Below are 22,257 nucleotides of genomic sequence, written 5' to 3' on the forward strand. Positions count from 1 at the left end.
CACCTCACACCACACATTGTCCTGAAACATCTCATTTCCAGCACATCCATCCTCCTGCGCACAACTCTATCCATAGCCCACGCCTCGCAACCATACAACATTGTTGGAACCACTATTCCTTCAAACATACCCATTTTTGCTTTCCGAGATAATGTTCTCGACTTCCACACATTCTTCAAGGCTCCCAGAATTTTCGCCCCCTCCCCCACCCTATGATCCACTTCCGCTTCCATGGTTCCATCCGCTGCCAGATCCACTCCCAGATATCTAAAACACTTCACTTCCTCCAGTTTTTCTCAATTCAAACTCACCTCCCAATTGACTTGACCCTCAACCCTACTGTACCTAATAACCTTGCTCTTATTCACATTTACTCTTAACTTTCTTCTTTCACACACTTTACCAAACTCAGTCACCAGCTTCTGCAGTTTCTCACATGAATCAGCCACCAGCGCTGTATCATCAGCGAACAACAACTGACTCACTTCCCAAGCTCTCTCATCCCCAACAGACTTCATACTTGCCCCTCTTTCCAAAACTCTTGCATTTACCTCCCTAACAACCCCATCCATAAACAAATTAAACAACCATGGAGACATCACACACCCCTGCCGCAAACCTACATTCACTGAGAACCAATCACTTTCCTCTCTTCCTACACGTACACATGCCTTACATCCTCGATAAAAACTTTTCACTACTTCTAACAACTTTCCTCCCACACCATATATTCTTAATACCTTCCACAGAGCATCTCTATCAACTCTATCATATGCCTTCTCCAGATCCATAAATGCTACATACAAATCCATTTGCTTTTCTAAGTATTTCTCACATACATTCTTCAAAGCAAACACCTGATCCACACATCCTCTACCACTTCTGAAACCACACTGCTCTTCCCCAATCTGATGCTCTGTACATGCCTTCACCCTCTCAATCAATACCCTCTCATATAATTTACCAGGAATACTCAACAAACTTATACCTCTGTAATCTGAGCACTCACTCTTATCCCCTTTGCCTTTGTACAATGGCACTATGCACGCATTCCGCCAATCCTCAGGCACCTCACCGTGAGTCATACATACATTAATTAACCTTACCAACCAGTCAACAGTACAGTCACCCCCTTTTTTAATAAATTCCACTGCAATACCATCCAAACCTGCTGCCTTGCCGGCTTTCATCTTCCGCAAAGCTTTTACTACCTCTTCTCTGTTTACCAAATCATTTTCCTTAACCCTCTCACTTTGCACACCACCTCGACCAAAACACCCTATATCTGCCACTATCATCAAACACATTCAACAAACCTTCAAAATACTCACTCCATCTCCTTCTCACATCACCACTACTTGTTATCACCTCCCCATTTGCGCCCTTCACTGAAGTTCCCATTTGCTCCCTTGTCTTACGCACTTTATTTACCTCCTTCCAGAACATCTTTTTATTCTCCCTAAAATTTAATGATACTCTCTCACCCCAACTCTCATTTGCCCTTTTTTTCACCTCTTGCACCTTTCTCTTGACCTCCTGTCTCTTTCTTTTATACGTCTCCCACTCAACTGCATTTTTTCCCTGCAAAAATCGTCCAAATGCCTCTCTCTTCTCTTTCACTAATACTCTTACTTCTTCATCCCACCACTCACTACCCTTTCTAATCAACCTACCTCCCACTCTTCTCATGCCACAAGCATCTTTTGCGCAATCCATCACTGATTCCCTAAATACATCCCATTCCTCCCCCACTCCCCTTACTTCCATTGTTCTCACCTTTTTCCATTCTGTACTCATAAACATAATACTTACATTCTTTAATTGCACTTGTAATGTTTCAATATCTGAGTTCAGTACGTTTAGTTCTATGGCAGAAGACTGTGTTGTTTGTTCTACATCTGTTGGAAGAAGAACATGTGAAGGCACCTTCATCACATTCTGCAGGACATGTGACTGAAAGAATTATAAAACAATAAATATATCATAATATCCACATTTTCATTACATTGTACTCTTTCCATTGAAAGCCTGCTGGAAGCACCAATTTTAGTTTGTAACAACTTTATAAAATAATGAATTTGTGAACATTAATGGAAAACTTTATCTTGTGCAATCAAAACAAATAAAGCTGACAACTGTACAAAGAAAGAGCAAACTGGTAACAATCATCATGCTTCAATGAGCTTCTAACCTTAAATTCTTGTGAATCACTAAAATACACCTTTCCCCTGCATTCTATGTGCCTATGAATGTTTTATTTTTTACAAACATTTCAAGAAACTTGGTGGTGGGTTTCACTCATGCAGCAAGTGCCTATAGAAATAAGCAAGTGATATGACAGCATTCAAGGTAAGTACAAGACATGACCCTCTTAGTCAGCCCTATCGAGATATCTTAGGTTCTAGAGCTACTTTTAAAGCTGGGCCCTTAAATTATCACCCTCCTTTAACCTCTCCCTCAATACCCAATATTTTCTTAATCTAGATATTGCAATGAATTGTCTTTTTTTTTCACATTTTGACTGACCTTTGAGTTTTGCCTAGTTTCTGCTATTCTGCCAAGGCCTACAACAATATAGTGAAAACACCTGACTTCAAGGAGACTTGTGAGAGGAAGTACCAGGAGAGACTGAGTACAGAATGGAAAAAGGTGAGAACAAAGGACATAAGGGGAGTGGGGGAGGAATGGGATGTATTTAGGGAAGCAGTGATGGCTTGCACAAAAGATGCTTGTGGCATGAGAAGCGTGGGAGGTGGGTTGATGAGAAAGGGTAGTGAGTGGTGGGATGAAGAACTAAGATTATTAGTAAAAGAGAAGAGAGAGGCATTTGGACGATTTTTGCAGGGAAAAGATGCAAATGAGTGGGAGATGTATAAAAGAAAGAGGCAGGAGGTCAAGAGAAAGGTGCAAGAGGTGAAGAAGAGAGCAAATGAGAGTTGGGGTGAGAGAGTATCATTAAATTTTAGGGAGAATAAAAAGATGTTTTGGAAGGAGGTAAATAAAGTGAGTAAGACAAGGTAGCAAATGGGAACTTCAGTGAAGGGGGCTAATGGGGAGGTGATAACAAGTAGTGGTGATGTGAAGAAATGGAGTGAGTATTTTGAAGGTTTGTTGAATGTGTTCGATGATAGAGTGGCAAATATAGGGTGTTTTGGTTGAGGTGGTGTGCAAAGTGAGAGGGTTAGGGAAAATGATTTGATAAACAGAGAAGAGGTGGTAAAAGCTTTGCGGAAGACGAAAGCCGGCAAGGCAGCAGGTTTGGATGGTATTGCAGTGGAATTCATTAAAAAAGGGGGTGACTGTATTGTTGACTGGTTGGTAAGGTTATTTAATGTATGTATGATTCATGGTGAGGTGCCTAAGGATTGGCAGAATGCTTGCATAGTGCCATTGTACAAAGGCAAAGGGGATAAGAGTGAGTGCTCAAATTACAGAGGTATAAGTTTGTTGAGTATTCCTCGTAAATTATATGGGAGGGTATTGATTGAGAGGGTGAAGGCATGTATAGAGCATCAGATTGGGGAAGAGCAGTGTGGTTTCAGAAGTGGTACAGGATGAGTGGATCAGGTGTTTGCTTTGAAGAATGTATGTGAGAAATACTTAGAGAAGCAAATGGATTTGTATGTTGCATTTATGGATCTGGAGAAGGCATATGATAGAGTTGATAGAGATGCTCTGTGGAGGAAGAGAGGAAAGTGATTGGCTCTCAGTCAATGTAGGTTTGCGGCAGGGGTGTGTGATGTCTCCATGGTTGTTTAATTTGTTTATGGATGGTGTTGTTAGGGAGGTGAATGCAAGAGTTTTGGAAAGAGGGGCAAGTATACAGTCTGTTGGGGATGAGAGAGCTTGGGAAGTGAGTCAGTTGATTCATGTGAGAAACTGCAGAAGCTGGTGACTGAATTTGGTAAAGTGTGTGAAAGAAGAAAGTTAAGAGTAAATGTGAATAAGAGCAAGGTTATTAGGTACAGTAGGGTTGAGGGTCAAGTCAATTGGGAGGTAAGTTTGAATGGAGAAAAACTGGAGGAAGTAAAGTGTTTTAGATATCTGGGAGTGGATCTGGCAGCGGATGGAACCACGGAAGCGGAAGTGAATCATAGGGTGGGGGAGGGGGCGAAAATTCTGGGAGCCTTGAAGAATGTTTGGAAGTCGACAACATTATCTCAGAAAGCAAAAATGGGTATGTTTGAAGGAATCGTGGTTCCAACAATATTGTATGGTTGCGAGGCGTGGGCTATGGATAGAGTTGTGCGCAGGAGGGTGGATGTGCTGGAAATGAGATGTTTGAGGACAATATGTGGTGTGAGGTGGTTTGATCGAGTAAGTAATGTAAGGGTAAGAGAGATGTGTGGAAATAAAAACAGCGTGGTTGAGAGAGCAGAAGAGGGTGTTTTGAAATGGTTTGGTTACATGGAGAGAATAAGTGAGGAAAGATTGACCAAGAGGATATATGTGTCAGAGGTGGAGGGAACGAGGAGAAGTGGGAGACCAAATTGGAGGTGGAAAGATGGAGTGAAAAAGATTTTGAGTGATTGGGGCCTGAACATGCAGGAGGGTGAAAGGCGTGCAAGGGATAGCGTGAATTGGAACGATGTGGTATACCGGGGTCGACGTGCTGTCAATGGATTGAACCAGGGCATGTGAAGCGTCTGGGGTAAACCATGGAAAGTTTTGTGGGGTCTGGATGTGGAAAGGGAGCTGTGGTTTCGGTGCATTATTACATGACAGCTAGAGACTGAGTGTGAACGAATGGGGCCTTTATTGTCTTTTCCTAGCGCTACCTCGCAAACATAAGGGGGGAGGGGGTTGTTATTCCATGTGTGGCGAGGTGGCGATGGGAATAAATAAAGGCAGACAGTATGAATTATGTACATGTGTATATATGTATATGTCTGGGTGTGTATATATATATATGTGTACATTGAGATGTATAGGTATGTATATTTGCGTGTGTGGACGTGTATGTATATACATGTGTATGTGGGTGGGTTGGGCCATTCTTTCGTCTGTTTCCTTGCGCTACCTGGCTAACGTGGGAGACAGCGACAAAGCAAAATAAATAAATAAATAACCTGACTTCAAGATATCTTTTCATCAAATGAAAATGGTCACAATCAGGGAAATAGTTAATAAAGCAAAGGTAAATTAAAGCAAGACAAAAAATATATTTATTTATTTTGCTTTGTCGCTGTCTCCTACATTAGCGAGGTAGCGCAAGGAAACAGATGAAAGAATGGCCCAACCCACCCACATACACATGTATATACATACACATCCACACACGCACATATACATACCTATAGATCTCAGCGTATACATATATATACACACACAGCCATATACATATATACACAATTACATAATTCATACTGTCTGCCTTTATTCATTCCCATCGCCAACTCGCCACACATGAAATAACAACACCCTCCCCCCTCATGTGCGCGAGGTAGCACTAGGAAAAGACAACAAAGGCCACATTCGTTCACACTCAGTCTCTAGGTGTCATGTAATAATGCACTGAAACCACAGCTCCCTTTCTACATCCAGACCCCACAGAACTTTCCATGGTTTACCCAAGACGCTTCACATGCCCTGGTTCAATCCATTGACAGCACGTCGACCCCAGTATACCACATTGTTCCAATTCACTCTATTCCTTGCATACCTTTCACCCTCCTGCATGTTCAGGCCCCAGTCACTCAAAATCTTTTTCACTCCATCTTTCCACCTCCAATTTGGTCTCCCACTTCTCCTCGTTCCCTCCACATCTGACACATATATCCTCTTGGTCAATCTTTCCTCACTCATTCTCTCCATGTGACCAAACCATATCAAAACACCCTCTTCTGCTCTCTCAACCACACTCTTTTTATTACCACACATCTCTCTTACCCTATTATTACTTACTCGATCAAACCACCTCACACCACATACTGTCCTCAAACATCTCATTTCTAGCACATCCACTCTCCTGCGCACAACTCTATCTATAGCCCATGCCTCGCAACCATATAACATTGTTGGAACCACTATTCCTTCAAACATACCCATTTTTGCTTTTCGAGATAATGTTCTCAACTTCCACACATTCTTCAACGCTCCCAGAACTTTCGCCCCCTCCCCCAACACTCCCAGAACTTTCGCCCCCTCCCCCACCCTATGATTCACTTCCGTTTCCATGGTTCCATCCGCTGCTAAATCCATGCCCAGATATCTAAAACACTTCACTTCCTCCAGTTTTTCTCCATTCAAACTTACCTCCCTAATGAAATGCAGCAGTGTATGAACAATTTTCTGAAATGCTTTTTTCATACTGACAGCAGTTTCCCTCATTAGTGAAGTACCACCAGGAAACAAAGAAAGATATATCCACTCATATACACATATGTATACATAGATGCAATTTGGTCTCCCCCATCTAGTTCCTTCTACTTCTGACACAGATCCTACTTGCCCACTTCTCCTTACTTATCCTCTCCACATGTTCATACAATTTCACCTCACCCTGTTCAGCTCTCCCAACCAAACTCCTGTTTTTTTCACACCTCTCTCTTACTCTATAGTTACTTACTCGATCAACCCTCCCCACCCCTCACATTGCCCTCAAACATTTCATTTCCAACACATATACCCTCTTCCGTATGATCTCACCTATAGCCCATGCTATAGGTGATATTTTGTACTGAGTATAAAATATCAGAATTTAATATCTTCCAAACACAGAGGAGTAACTCTAATGAGTGTACCTATTAAGTTGTACTGGGGAGGTTCTGGGTGAGAGGGTGATGGCATGCACAGAGATCAGACTGGGGAGAAAATGTGGTTTCAAAGTGGAAGAGGTTATGCGGATCAGGTGTTTGCTTTGAAGAATTTGTGTGTGAAACAGAGCAACATTTATGGTTTCAGAGAAAGTATATGATAAGGATGATAGAGGTGCCTGGTGAAAAATGTCAGAATATATGTTGTCCAAGAAAAGGTCTTATAAACAGTGAAGAGTTTTTATCCAGAGTAAGGCATGTGTGCAAATAGGAAGAGAGGGTGAATTGTTCCATGGCTGTTTAACCTATATATGGATGGAGTGGTGAAGGAGGTGAATGCAAGGATCTTGGAGAGGGACAGTTTGGCAGTCTGTTGGGGGTGCGGGGACCTGGAGAGCGAGTCAGTTGCTATTTGCTGATGACAATGCTCTGGTGGCAGATTCAAGAGAGAAATTTACAGAAGCTGGTTTCTGAGTCTGGGAGTGTGAAAGTTGTGAGTTACTGTGCATAAAAAGTAAGGTCATTAGGTTTGGCACTAGAGAGGGACAGGTTTATTGGAGTGAATCATGTAGTATTTGTTCCTCACAAAATACATCACAATATTTATACAATGAAGCATACAATGTCTTAATTAACAGGCATCTGGATGTAATCAAAATGTAAGAAAATGAAAATCACCTCAAATTTCTGAAATGTTTTAGCAAAATTTTTATCTGTTTGTTCACGAAGCATTCTGATACCCTGCTCCATTTCATCTGGAGGAAGAATATCTTGGGGCACCTGTGAAAAACAAATCACTTTGTAGTAAGCTGTACATGACATACATGTACTTAATCTATTTTAAACCATAGACATCAACTGTGTGTCATAAATTCACCAAGATATGACCAAAACTCACAGGCAAAAAGTCTGGATCTGTATCAAACAGGTATTGGAATAAACAAATGGATGTCAAAAATTACAGACAAATGTGCAAACTTGTACAGCATATATCATATAACAAACATAGGAGGAAAGGTCAAGCACTGGGGTTGTTATGTATGCCCTGGATTTAACTGGTGGCATTGAATGCACATGATGTATTAGGTTTTTCATGGCTGTAGCTGCTTGAGTCTCATAAAATTTATTTTCTTATATTTAAAATTTTGCTAATTTCATCTATACTGGTGAGAAACCATTTTTTACCCTGGCCAGCATAAAAAGGTTTTAAGGGAGGTCCAAGAAATGGGTCTTAATAAGCATTACAAGACAAGAAAAAATAAGTTTTATTTTCAGTGACTTACCTGAGACAGATGATTTTCAAGCTGATTCATTGTCTCAAACAGACGATCAAAGATGAGCTCCTTTACTGGAAAACGAAAATCAGTATTAAGCAATGAAATACCCGGTGTTAGCATGCAAATGCATCTAATGTACTTACTATTTTGGTAATTTCAATTCTCAATAAAATAAAAATCGTGCTACTGATAACAAAAAGAAATTACAATAAATTCTTTTAACAGTACCTGCAATAGTTGGATGGTGCCAGGAATAGACAAACAATGGTATCATTTGTTCAAATCCACTCTCTGGCTGTATACAATGTTCTGAAATCATAGGCCAACATCCATGGACTATTCCATGGTTTCCTGATTGCTTCACATACCCTGATTCAGAACACTGTTTCAATGGTCTCTCTCTCTCTCTCTCTCTCTCTCTCTCTCTCTCTCTCTCTCTCTCTCTCTCTCTCTCTCTCTCTCTCTCTCAATACTATTATTCTCCATTTCACAATATCATACACACCTTTCACCCTCTTGAATGTTCTGGCCATAGCACTCCAAAGCTTCTTTCACTCCATCTTTCCAGAGAGTAAAAGAAGCTTTGGAATGATGTGGTTCAAGCATTCAGGAGGGCAAGAGTTGTTCACAGGACAGAGTGAACTGGAGGGATATAATATATAGGAGGAGGGAGGGGATGTGCTGTCAATGAGGTGGATAAAGGCACATGAAGTATTCTTGTTTTCATGCAATAAATAAGACAGCTAAAGGGTTAATGTACGCAAATGTGCCGCTGCTTGTTTGCATCTGGTGCTTCCTTCCTACAGCAGAAAATGATGAAGTAATATGAATACATATTGTAACTGCTTTTTGTTATCAGTTGCATGATTGTTATTATTGATAAATGTAGTGTAACATTTACAAATTCGATGAACAAAGGCAGGACTCAGTGTGAATATGTGGGGTTAAATGACTGAAAATTAACAAAATTTTATGTCAACAAACTCCTGAACGGATGCACCAGATTCCAGATCAATCTCTCTCTCTCTCTCTCTCTCTCTCTCTCTCTCTATATATATATATATATATATATTTTTTTCTATTTTCCTTTGTTGCTGTCTCCCGTGTTTGAAAGGTAGCGCAAGGAAAAAGACGAAAGTAATGGCCCAACCCACCCCCATACACATGTATATAATAAACGTCCACCCACGCAAATATACATACCCATATATCTCAATGTACACATATATATACACACACAGACACATACATATATACACATGCACACAATTCATACTGTCTGCCTTTATTCATTCCCATCGCCACCTCGCCACACATGGAATAACATCACCCTCCCCCCTTATGTGTGCGAGGTAGCGCTAGGAAAAGACAACAAAGGCCCCATTCGTTCACACTCAGTCTCTAGCTGTCATGCAATAATGCCCGAAACCACAGCTCCCTTTCCACATCCAGGCCCCACACAACTTTCCATGGTTTACCCCAGACGCTTAACATGCCCTGATTCAATCCATTGACAGCATGTCGACCCTGGTATACGACATTGATCCAATTCACTCTATTCCTTGCCCGCCTTTCACCCTCCTGCATGTTCAGGCCCTGATCACACAAAATCTTTTTCACTCCACCTTTCCACCTCCAATTTGGTCTCCCACTTCTCATTCCCTCCACCTCCGATACATATATACTCTTGGTCAATCTTTCCTCACTCATTCTCTCCATGTGCCCAAACCATTTCAAAACACCCTCCTCTGCTCTCTCAACCACGCTCTTTTTATTTCCACACATCTCTCTTACCCTTACATTACTTACTCGATCAAACCACCTCACACCACATATTGTCCTCAAACATCTCATTTCCAGCACATCCACCCTCCTGCGCACAACTCTATCCATAGCCCACGCCTCGCAACCATACAACATTTTTGGAACCACTATACCTTCAAACATAGCCATTTTTGCTTTCCAAGATAATGTTCTCGACTTCCACACGTTCTTCAAGGCTCCCAGGATTTTTGCCCCCTCCCCCACCCTATGATTCACTTCCGCTTCCATGGTTCTATCCGCTGCCAGATCCACTCCCAGATATCTAAAACACTTTACTTCCTCCAATTTTTCTCCATTCAAACTCACCTCTAAATTGACTTGACCCTCAACCCTACTGTACCTAATAACCTTGCTCTTATTCACATTTACTTTTAACTTTCTTCTTTCACACACTTTACCAAACTCAGTCACCAGCTTCTGCAGTTTCTCACATGAATCAGCCACCAGCGCTCTATCATCAGCGAACAACAACTGACTCACTTCCCAAGCTCTCTCATCCCCAACAGACTGCATACTTGCCCCTCTTTCCAAAACTCTTGCATTCACCTCCCTAACAACCCCATCCATAAACAAATTAAACAACCATGGAGACATCACACACCCCTGCTGCAAACCTACATTCACTGAGAACCAATCACTTTCCTCTCTTCCTACACGTACACATGCCTTACATCCTCGATAAAAACTTTTCACTGCTTCTAACAACTTGCCTCCCACACCATATATTCTTAGTACCTTCCACAGAGCATCTCTATCAACTCTATCATATGCCTTCTCCAGATCCATAAATGCTACATACAAATCCATTTGTTTTTCTAAGTATTTCTCACATACACTCTTCAAAGCAAACACCTGATCCACACATCCTGTACCAATTCTGAAACCACACTGCTCTTCCCCAATCTGATGCTCTGTACATGCCTTCACCCTCTCAATCAATACTCTCCCATATAATTTACCAGGAATACTCAACAAACTTATACCTCTGTAATTTGAGCACTCACTCTTATCCCCTTTGCCTTTGTACAATGGCACTATGCATGCATTCTGCCAATCCTCAGGACCTCACCATGAATCATGCATACATTAAATAACCTTACCAACCAGTCAACAATACAGTCACCCCCTTTTTTAATAAATTCCACTGCAATACCATCCAAACCTGCTGCCTTGCCGGCTTTCATCTTCCGCAAAGCTTTTACTACCTCTTCTCTGTTTACCAAATAATTTTCCCTAACCCTCTCACTTTGCACACCACCTCGACCAAAACTCCATATATCTGCCACTCTATCATCAAAAACATTCAACAAACCTTCAAAATACTCACTCCATCTCATTCTCACATCACCACTACTTGTTATCACCTCCCCATTAGCCCCCTTCACTGAAGTTCCCACTTGCTCCCTTGTCTCACGCACTTTATTTACCTCCTTCCAGGACATCTTTTTATTCTCCCTAAAATTTAATGATACTCTCTCATCCCCAACTCTCATTTGCCCTCTTTTTCACCTCTTGCACCTTTCTCTTGACCTCCTGTCTCTTTATATATATGTTCAGGCCCCGATCACACAAAATCTTTTTCACCCCATCTTTCCACCTCTAATTTGGTCCGCCACTTCTCCTCGTTCCCTCCACCTCCGACACATATATCCTCTTGGTCAATCTTTCCTCACTCATTCTCTCCATGTGCCCAAACCACTTCAAAACACCCTCTTCTGCTCTCTGAACCATGCTCTTTTTATTTCCACACATCTCTCTTACCCTTACGTTACTTACTCGATCAAACCACCTCACACCACACATTGTCCTCAAACATCTCATTTCCAGCACATCCACCCTCCTGCGCACAACTCTATCCATAGCCCACGCCTCGCAACCATACAACATTGTTGGAACCACTACTCCTTCAAACATACCCATTTTTGCTTTCCGAGATAATGTTCTCGACTTCCACATATTCTTCAAGGCTCCCAGGATTTTCGCCCCCTCCCCCACCCTATGATCCACTTCCGCTTCCATGGTTCCATCCGCTGCCAGATCCACTCCCAGATATCTAAAACACTTTACTTCCTCCAGTTTTGCTCCATTCAAACTTACCTCACAATTGACTTGACCCTCAACCCTACTGTACCTAATAACCTTGCTCTTATTCACATTTACTCTTAACTTTCTTCTTTCACACACTTTACCAAACTCAGTCACCAGCTTCTACAGTTTCTCACATGAATCAGCCACCAGCGCTCTATCATCAGTGAACAACAACTGACTCACTTCCCAAGCTCTCTCATCCACAACAGACTTCATACTTGCCCCTCTTTCCAAAACTCTTGCATTCACCTCCCTGACAACCCCATCCATAAACAAATTAAACAACCATGGAGACATCACACACCCCTGCCGCAAACCTACATTCACTGAGAACCAATCACTTTCCTCTCTTCCTACACATACACATGCCATACATCCTCGATAAAAACTTTTCACTGCTTCTAACAACTTGCCTCCCACACCATATATTCTTAGTACCTTCCACAGAGCATCTCTATCAACTCTATCATATGCCTTCTCCAGATCCATAAATGCTACATACAAATCCATTTGCTTTTCTAAGTATTTCTCACATACATTATTCAAAGCAAACACCTGATCCACACATCCTCTACCACTTCTGAAACCACACTGCTCTTCCCCAATCTGATGCTCTGTACATGCCCTCACCCTCTCAATCAATACCATCCCATATAATTTACCAGGAATACTCAACAAACTTTTACCTCTGTAATTTGAGCACTCACTCTTATCCCCTTTGCCGTTGTACAATGGCACTATGCACGCATTCCGCCAATCCTCAGGCACCTCACCATGAGTCATACATCCATTAAATAACCTTACCAACCAGTCAACAATACAGTCACCCCCTATTTTAATAAATTCCACTGCAATACCATCCAAACCTGCTGCCTTGCCGGCTTTCATCTTCCGCAAAGCTTTTACTACCTCTTTTCTGTTTACCAAATCATTTTCCCTAACCCTCTCACTTTGCACACCACCTCAACCAAAACCCCCTATATCTGCCACTCTATCATCGAACACATTCAACAAACCTTCAAAATACTCACTCCATTTCCTGACATCACCACTACTTGTTATCACCTCCCCATTTGCGCCCTTCACTGAAGTTCCCATTTGCTCCCTTGTCTTACGCACTTTATTTACCTCCTTCCAGAACATCTTTTTATTCTTCCTAAAATTTAATGATACTCTCTCACCCCAACTCTCATTTGCCCTCTTTTTCACCTCTTGCACCTTTCTCTTGACCTCCTGTCTCTTTCTTTTATACATCTCCCACTCAATTGCATTTTTTCCCTGCAAAAATCGTCCAAATGCCTCTCTCTTCTCTTTCACTAATAATCTTACTTCTTCATCCCACCACCCACTACCCTTTCTAATCAACCCACCTCCCACTCTTCTCATGCCACAAGCATCTTTTGCGCAATCCATCACTGATTCCCTAAATACATCCCATTCCTCCCCCACTCCCCTTACTTCCATTGTTCTCACCTTTTTCCATTCTGTACTCAGTCTCTCCTGGTACTTCCTCACACAAGTCTCCTTCCCAAGCTCACTTACTCTCACCACCCTCTTCACCCCAACATTCACTCTTCCTTTCTGAAAACCCATACAAATCTTCACCTTAGCCTCCACAAGATAATGATCAGACATCCCTCCAGTTGCACCTCTCAGCACATTAACATTCAAAAGTCTCTCTTTCGTGCGCCTGTCAATTAACACGTAATCCAATAACACTCTCTGGCCATCTCTCCTACTTACACACCTATACTTATGTATATCTCGCTTTTTAAACCAGGTATTCCCAATCACCAGTCCTTTTTCAGCACATAAATCTACAAGCTCTTCACCATTTCCATTTACAACACTGAACACCCCATGTATACCAATTATTCCCTCAACTGCCACATTACTCACCTTTGCATTCAAATCACCCATCACTATAACCCGGTCTCGTGCATCAAAACCACTAACACACTCATTCAGCTGCTCCCAAAACACTTGCCTCTCATGATCTTTCTTCTCATGCCCAGGTGCATATGCACCAATAATCACCCATCTCTCTCCATCAACTTTCAGTTTTACCCATATTAATCGAGAATTTACTTTCTTACATTCTATCACATACTCCCACAACTCCTGTTTCAGGAGTAGTGCTACTCCTTCCCTTGCTCTTGTCCTCTCACTAACCCCTGACTTTATTCCCAAGACATTCCCAAACCACTCTTCCCCTTTACCCTTGAGCTTCGTTTCACTCAGAGCCAAAACATCCAGGTTCCTTTCCTCAAACATACTACCTATCTCTCCTCTTTTCACATCTTGGTTACATCCACACACATTTAGACACCCCAGTCTGAGCCTTCGAGGAGGATGAGCACTCCCCGCGTGACTCCTTCTGTTTCCCATTTTAGAAAGTTAAAAAAATACAAGGAGAGGAGGATTTCTGGACCCCCCGCTCCCGTCCCCTCTTTCTTTCATACTATTCGCCATTTCCCGCATTAGCAAGGTAGCGTTAAGAACAGAGGACTGGGCCTTTGAGGGAATATCCTCACCTGGCCTCGTTCTCTGTTCCTTCTTTTGGAAAATTAAAAAAAAACGAGAGGGGAGGATTTCCAGCCCCCCGCTCCCTCCCCTTTTAGTCGCCTTCTACGACATGCAGGGAATACGTGGGAAGTATTCTTTCCCCCCTATCGCTAGGGATATATATATATATATATATATATATATATATATATATATATATATATATATATATATATATATATATATTTGAGGACAATGTGTAGTGTGAGGTGGTTTGATCGAGTAAGTAACGTAAGGGTAAGAGAGATGTGTGGGTGTGGAAATGAAAAGAGCGTGGTTGAGAGAGCAGAAGAGGGTGTTTTGAAGTGGTTTGGGCACATGGAGAGAATGAGTGAGGAAAGATTGACCAAGAGGATATATGTGTCGGAGGTGGAGGGAACGAGGAGAAGAGGGAGACCAAATTGGAGGTGGAAAGATGGAGTGAAAAAGATTTTGTGTGATCAGGGCCTGAACATGCAGGAGGGTGAAAGGAGGGCAAGGAATAGAGTGAATTGGAGCGATGTGGTATACCGGGTTTGACGTGCTGTCAGTGGATTGAATCAGGGCATGTGAAGTGTCTGGGGTAAACCATGGAAAGCTGTGTAGGTATGTATATTTGCATGTATGGACGTATGTATATACATGTGTATGGGGGTGGGTTGGGCCATTTCTTTCGTCTGTTTCCTTGCGCTACCTCGCAAACGCGGGAGACAGCGACAAAAAAAAAAAAAAAATATATATATATATATATATATATATATATATATATATATATATATATATATATATACGCTACCTCGCAAACGCGGGAGACAGTGACAAAGCAAAAAAAAATATATATATATATATATATATATATATATATATATATATATATATATATATATATTTTTTTTCAAACTATTCGCCATTTCCCACGTTACCGAGGTAGCATTAAGAACAGAAGACTGGGCCTTTGAGGGAATATCCTCACCTGGCCCCCTTCTCTGTTCCTTCTTTTGAAAAAAAAAAAAAAAAAAAAAAAAAAAAAAAAAACGAGATGGGAGGATTTCCAGCCCCCCGCTCCCTCTCCTTTTAGTCACCTTCTACGACACGCAGGGAATACATGGGAAGTATTCTTTCTCCACTATCCCCAGGGATATATATATATATATATATATACATATATATATATATATATGTATATAAATATATATATATATATATATATATATGGGAGATGTATAAAAGAAAGAGACAGGAGGTCAAGAGAAAGGTGGAAGAGGTGAAAAAAAGGGCAAATGAGAGTTGGGGTGAGAGAGTATCATTAAATTTTAGGGAGAATAAAAAGATGTTCTGGAAGGAGGTAAATAAAGTGCGTAAGACAAGGGAGCAAATGGGAACTTCAGTGAAGGGCGCAATTAGGGAGGTGATAACAAGTAGTGGTGATGTGAGAAGGAGATGGAGTGAGTATTTTGAAGGTTTGTTGAATGTGTTTGATGATAGAGTGGCAGATATAGGGTGTTTTGGTCGAGGTGGTGTGCAAAGTGAGAGGGTTAGGGAAAATGATTTGGTAAACAGAGAAGAGGTAGTGAAAGCTTTGCGGAAGATGAAAGCCGGCAAGGCAGCAGGTTTGGATGGTATTGCAGTGGAATTTATTAAAAAAGGGGGTGACTGTATTGTTGACTGGTTGGTAAGGTTATTCAATGTATGTATGACTCATGGTGAGGTGCCTGAGGATTGGCGGAATGCGTGCATAGTGCCATTGTACAAAGGCAAAGGGGATAAGAGTGAGTGCTCAAATTACAGAGGTATAAGTTTGTTGAGTATTCCTGGTAAATTATATGGGAGGGTATTGATTGAGAGGGTGAAGGCATGTAAAGAGCATCAGATTGGGGAAGAGCAGTGTGGTTTCAGAAGTGGTAGAGGATGTGTGGATCAGGTGTTTGCTTTGAAGAATGTATGTGAGAAATACTTAGAAAAGCAAATGGATTTGTATGTAGCATTTATGGATCTGGAGAAGGCATATGATAGAGTTGATAGAGATGCTCTGTGGAAGGTATTAAGAATATATGGTGTGGGAGGAAAGTTGTTAGAGGCAGTGAAAAGTTTTTATCGAGGATGTAAGGCATGTGTACGTGTAGGAAGAGAGGAAAGTGATTGGTTCTCAGTGAATGTAGGTTTGCGGCAGGGGTGTGTGATGTCTCCATGGTTGTTTAATTTGTTTATGGATGGGGTTGTTAGGGAGGTAAATGCAAGAGTTTTGGAAAGAGGGGCAAGTATGAAGTCTGTTGGGGATGAGAGAGCTTGGGAAGTGAGTCAGTTGTTGTTCGCTGATGATACAGCGCTGGTGGCTGATTCATGTGAGAAACTGCAGAAGCTGGTGACTGAGTTTGGTAAAGTGTGAGGAAGAAGAAAGTTAAGAGTAAATGTGAATAAGAGCAAGGTTATTAGGTACAGTAGGGTTGAGGGTCAAGTCAATTGGGAGGTGAGTTTGAATGGAGAAAAACTGGAGGAAGTGAAGTGTTTTAGATATCTGGGAGTGGATCTGGCAGCGGATGGAACCATGGAAGCGGAAGTGGATCATAGGGTGGGGGAGGGGGCGAAAATTCTGGGGGCCTTGAAGAATGTGTGGAAGTTGAGAACATTATCTCGGAAAGCAAAAATGGGTATGTTTGAAGGAATAGTGGTTCCAACAATGTTGTATGGTTGCGAGGCATGGGCTATCGATAGAGTTGTGCGCAGGAGGATGGATGTGCTGGAAATGAGATGTTTGAGGACAATGTGTGGTGTGAGGTGGTTTGATCGAGTGAGTAACGTAAGGGTAAGAGAGATGTGTGGAAATAAAAAGAGCGTGGTTGAGAGAGCAGAAGAGGGTGTTTTGAAGTGGTTTGGGCACATGGAGAGGATGAGTGAGGAAAGATTGACCAAGAGGATATATGTGTCAGAGGTGGAGGGAGCAAGGAGAAGAGGGAGACCAAATTGGAGGTGGAAAGATGGAGTGAAAAAGATTTTGTGTGATCGGGGCCTGAACATGCAGGAGGGTGAAAGGAGGGCAAGGAATAGAGTGAATTGGAGCGATGTGGTATACCGGGGTTGATGTGCTGTCAGTGGATTGAATCAAGGCATGTGAAGCGTCTGGGGTAAACCATGGAAAGCTGTGTAGGTATGTATATTTGCGTGTGTGGACGTATGTATATACATGTGTATGGGGGGGGGTTGGGCCATTTTTTTCGTCTGTTTCCTTGCGCTACCTCGCAAACGCGGGAGACAGCGACAAAGTATAAAAAAAAAAAAAAAAAAAATATATATATATATATATATATATATATATATATATATATATATATATATATATATATATATATATCTTTTCTTTTCTTTCTTTTAAACTATTCGCCATTTCCCTCGTTAGCGAGGTAGCGTTAAGAACAGAGGACTGGGACTTTGTGGAATATCCTCACCTGGCCCCCCTCTGTTCCTTCTTTTGGAAAATTAAAAAAAAAACGAGAGGGGAGGATTTCCAGCCTCCTGCTCCCTCCCCTTTTAGTCGCCTTCTACGACACGCAGGGAATACGTGAGAAGTATTCTTAATCCCTATCCCCAGGGATAATATGGAAATGTCTGGGGAGTGAAGTCAGGGGTTAGTGAGAGGACAAGAGCAAGGGAAGGAGTAGCAATACTCCTGAAACAGGAGTTGTGGGAGTATGTGATAGAATGTAAGAAAGTAAATTCTCGATTAATATGGGTAAAATTGAAAGTTGATGGAGAGAGGTGGGTGATTATTGGTGCATATGCACCTGGGCATGAGAAGAAAGATCATGAGAGGCAAGTGTTTTGGGAGCAGCTAAATGAGTGTGTTAGCGGTTTTGATGCACGAGACCGGGTTATAGTGATGGGTGATTTGAATGCAAAGGTGAGTAATGTGGCAGTTGAGGGAATAATTGGTATGCATGGGGTGTTCAGTGTTGTAAATGGAAATGGTGAAGAGCTTGTAGATTTATGTGCTGAAAAAGGACTGATGATTGGGAATACCTGGTTTAAAAAGCGAGATATACATAAGTATACTTATGTAAGTAGGAGAGATGGCCAGAGAGCGTTATTGGATTACGTGTTAATTGACAGGCGTGTGAAAGAGAGACTTTTGGATGTCAATGTGCTGAGAGGTGCAACTGGAGGGATGTCTGATCATTATCTTGTTGAGGCTAAGGTGAAGATTAGTATGGGTTTTCAGAAAAGAAGAGTGAATGTTGGGGTGAAGAAGGTGGTGAGAGTAAATGAGCTTGGGAAGGAGACCTGTGTGAAGAAGTATCAGGAGAGACTGTGTACAAAATGGAAAAAGGTGAGAACAATGGAAGTAAGGGGAGTGGGGGAGGAATGGGATGTATTTAGGGAATCAGTGATGGATTGCGCAAAAGATGCTTGTGGCATGAGAAGAGTGGGAGGTGGGCTGTTTAGAAAGGGTAGTGAGTGGTGGGATGAAGAAGTAAGAGTATTAGTGAAAGAGAAGAGAGAGGCATTTGGACGATTTTTGCAGGGAAAAAATGCAATTGAGTGGGAGAAGTATAAAAGAAAGAGACAGGAGGTCAAGAGAAAGGTGCAAGAGGTGAAAAAAAGGGCAAATGAGAGTTGGGGTGAGAGACTATCAGTAAATTTTAGGGAGAATAAAAAGATGTTCTGGAAGGAGGTAAATAGGGTGCGTAAGACAAGGGAGCAAATGGGAACTTCAGTGAAGGGCGTAAATGGGGAGGTGATAACAAGTAGTGGTGATGTGAGAAGGAGATGGAATGAGTATTTTGAAGGTTTGTTGAATGTGTCTGATGACAGAGTGGCAGATATAGGGTGTTTGGGTCGAGGTGGTGTGCAAAGTGAGAGGGTTAGGGAAAATGATTTGGTAAACAGAGAAGAGGTAGTAAAAGCTTTGCGGAAGATGAAAGCCGGCAAGGCAGCAGGTTTGGATGGTATTGCAGTGGAATTTATTAAAAAAGGGGGTGACTGTATTGTTGACTGGTTGGTAAGGTTATTTAATGTATGTATGACTCATGGCGAGGTGCCTGAGGATTGGCGGAATGCGTGCATAGTGCCATTGTACAAAGGCAAAGGGGATAAGAGTGAGTGCTCAAATTACAGAGGTATAAGTTTGTTGAGTATTCCTGGTAAATTATATGGGAGGGTATTGATTGAGAGGGTGAAGGCATGTACAGAGCATCAGATTGGGGAAGAGCAGTGTGGTTTCAGAAGTGGTAGAGGATGTGTGGATCAGGTGTTTGCTTTGAAGAATGTATGTGAGAAATACTTAGAAAAGCAAATGGATTTGTATGTAGCATTTATGGATCTGGAGAAGGCATATGATAGAGTTGATAGAGATGCTCTGTGGAAGGTATTAAGAATATATGGTGTGGGAGGAAAGTTGTTAGAAGCAGTGAAAAGTTTTTATCGAGGATGTAAGGCATGTGTACGTGTAGGAAGAGAGGAAAGTGATTGGTTCTCAGTGAATGTAGGTTTGCGGCAGGGGTGTGTGATGTCTCCATGGTTGTTTAATTTGTTTATGGATGGGGTTGTTAGGGAGGTAAATGCAAGAGTCTTGGAAAGAGGGGCAAGTATGAAGTCTGTTGGGGATGAGAGAGCTTGGGAAGTGAGTCAGTTGTTGTTCGCTGATGATACAGCGCTGGTGGCGGATTCATGTGAGAAACTGCAGAAGCTGGTGACGGAGTTTGGTAAAGTGTGTTGAAGAAGAAAGTTAAGAGTAAATGTGAATAAGAGCAAGGTTATTAGGTACAGTAGGGTTGAGGGTCAAGTCAATTGGGAGGTGAGTTTGAATGGAGAAAAACTGGAGGAAGTGAAGTGTTTTAGATATCTGGGAGTGGATCTGTCAGCGGATGGAACCATGGAAGCGGAAGTGGATCATAGGGTGGGGGAGGGGGCGAAAATTTTGGGAGCCTTGAAAAATGTGTGGAAGTCGAGAACATTATCCCGGAAAGCAAAAATGGGTATGTTTGAAGGAATAGTAGTTCCAACAATGTTGTATGGTTGCGAGGCGTGGGCTATGGATAGAGTTGTGCGCAGGAGGATGGATGTGCTGGAAATGAGATGTTTGAGGACAATGTGTGGTGTGAGGTGGTTTGATCGAGTAAGTAACGTAAGGGTAAGAGAGATGTGTGGAAATAAAAAGAGCGTGGTTGAGAGAGCAGAAGAGGGTGTTTTGAAATGGTTTGGGCACATGGAGAGAATGAGTGAGGAAAGATTGACCAAGAGGATATATGTGTCGGAGGTGGAGGGAACGAGGAGAAGAGGGAGACCAAATTGGAGGTGGAAAGATGGAGTGAAAAGGATTTTGTGTGATCGGGGCCTGAACATGCAGGAGGGTGAAAGGAGGGCAAGGAATAGAGTGAATTGGAGCGATGTGGTATACAGGGGTTGACGTGTTGTCAGTGGATTGAATCAAGGCATGTGAAGCGTCCGGGGTAAACCAAGGAAAGCTGTGTAGGTATGTATATTTGCGTGTGTGGACGTGTGTATGTACATGTGTATGGGGGGGGGGGCTGGGCCATTTCTTTCGTCTGTTTCCTTGCGCTACCTCGCAAACGCGGGAGACAGCGACAAAGTATAAAAAAAAAATATATATATATATATATATATATATATATATATATATATATATATATATATATATACTTGTTCACTGTTTCCTATGTTAGCGAGGTAGTGCCAGTAACAAACAAACAATGGCCTTATTTGCTCCCATCCAGTCTCCAGCTGTCATGTATAATGCATCAAAACCAGGACACCCCATCCTCAACCAGGCCCCAAAAACCTTTCCGTAAGTTACCCTGATTGCTTCATTTGCCCTGGTTTAGCCCAGCAACATGTTGTAATCTGTATAACACACTAAATATATATAGTATATATATAAAGTATATATATAAAGTATTGAGTGGGAGATGTATAAAAGAAAGAGACAGGAGGTCAAGAGAAAGGTGCAAGAGGTGAAAAAGAGGGCAAATGAGAGTTGGGGTGAGAGAGTATCATTAAATTTTAGGGAGAATAAAAAGATGTTCTGGAAGGAGGTAAATAAAGTGCGTAAGACAAGGGAGCAAATGGGAACTTCAGTGAAGGGCGCAAATGGGGAGGTGATAACAAGTAGTGGTGATGTGAGAAGGAGATGGAGTGAGTATTTTGAAGTTTTGTTGAATGTGTTTGATGATAGAGTGGCAGATATAGGGGGTTTTGGTCGAGGTGGTGTGCAAAGTGAGAGGGTTAGGGAAAATGATTCGGTAAACAGAGAAGAGGTAGTAAAAGCTTTGCGGAAGATGAAAGCCGGCAAGGCAGCAGGTTTGGATGGTATTGCAGTGGAATTTATTAAAAAAGGGGGTGACTGTATTACTGACTGGTTGGTAAGGTTATTTAATGTATGTATGACTCATGGTGAGGTGCCTGAGGATTGGCAGAATGCGTGCATAGTGCCATTGTACAAAGGCAATGGGGATAAGAGTGAGTGCTCAAATTACAGAGGTATAAGTTTGTTGAGTATTCCTGGTAAATTATATGGGAGGGTATTGATTGAGAGGGTGAAGGCATGTAAAGAGCATCAGATTGGGGAAGAGCAGTGTGGTTTCAGAAGTGGTATAGGATGTGTGGATCAGGTGTTTGCTTTGAAGAATGTATGTGAGAAATACTTAGAAAAGCAAATGGATTTGTATGTAGCATTTATGGATCTGGAGAAGGCATATGATAGAGTTGATAGAGATGCTCTGTGGAAGGTATTAAGAATATATGGTGTGGGAGGAAAG

General features: G+C 41.9%; 1 protein-coding gene across 1 annotated transcript in view; it reads right to left on the reverse strand.

Annotated features, from left to right (window-relative positions):
* Positions 1-22,257, reverse strand: part of LOC139752168 (protein MIS12 homolog) — a 63,890-nt gene that overhangs the window by 35,678 nt on the left and 5,955 nt on the right. Inside the window, exons 2-4 of the mRNA XM_071668113.1 lie at positions 8,039-8,103; positions 7,434-7,535; positions 1,813-1,953 (exon numbers count right to left, since the gene is read on the reverse strand). Coding sequence (XP_071524214.1) covers positions 1,813-1,953; positions 7,434-7,535; positions 8,039-8,103 — 308 coding nt within the window. The remainder of the gene's footprint in view (positions 1-1,812; positions 1,954-7,433; positions 7,536-8,038; positions 8,104-22,257) is intronic.

This window comes from Panulirus ornatus, chromosome 12, assembly GCF_036320965.1.
Source record: "Panulirus ornatus isolate Po-2019 chromosome 12, ASM3632096v1, whole genome shotgun sequence".
Lineage (NCBI taxonomy): Eukaryota > Metazoa > Arthropoda > Malacostraca > Decapoda > Palinuridae > Panulirus > Panulirus ornatus.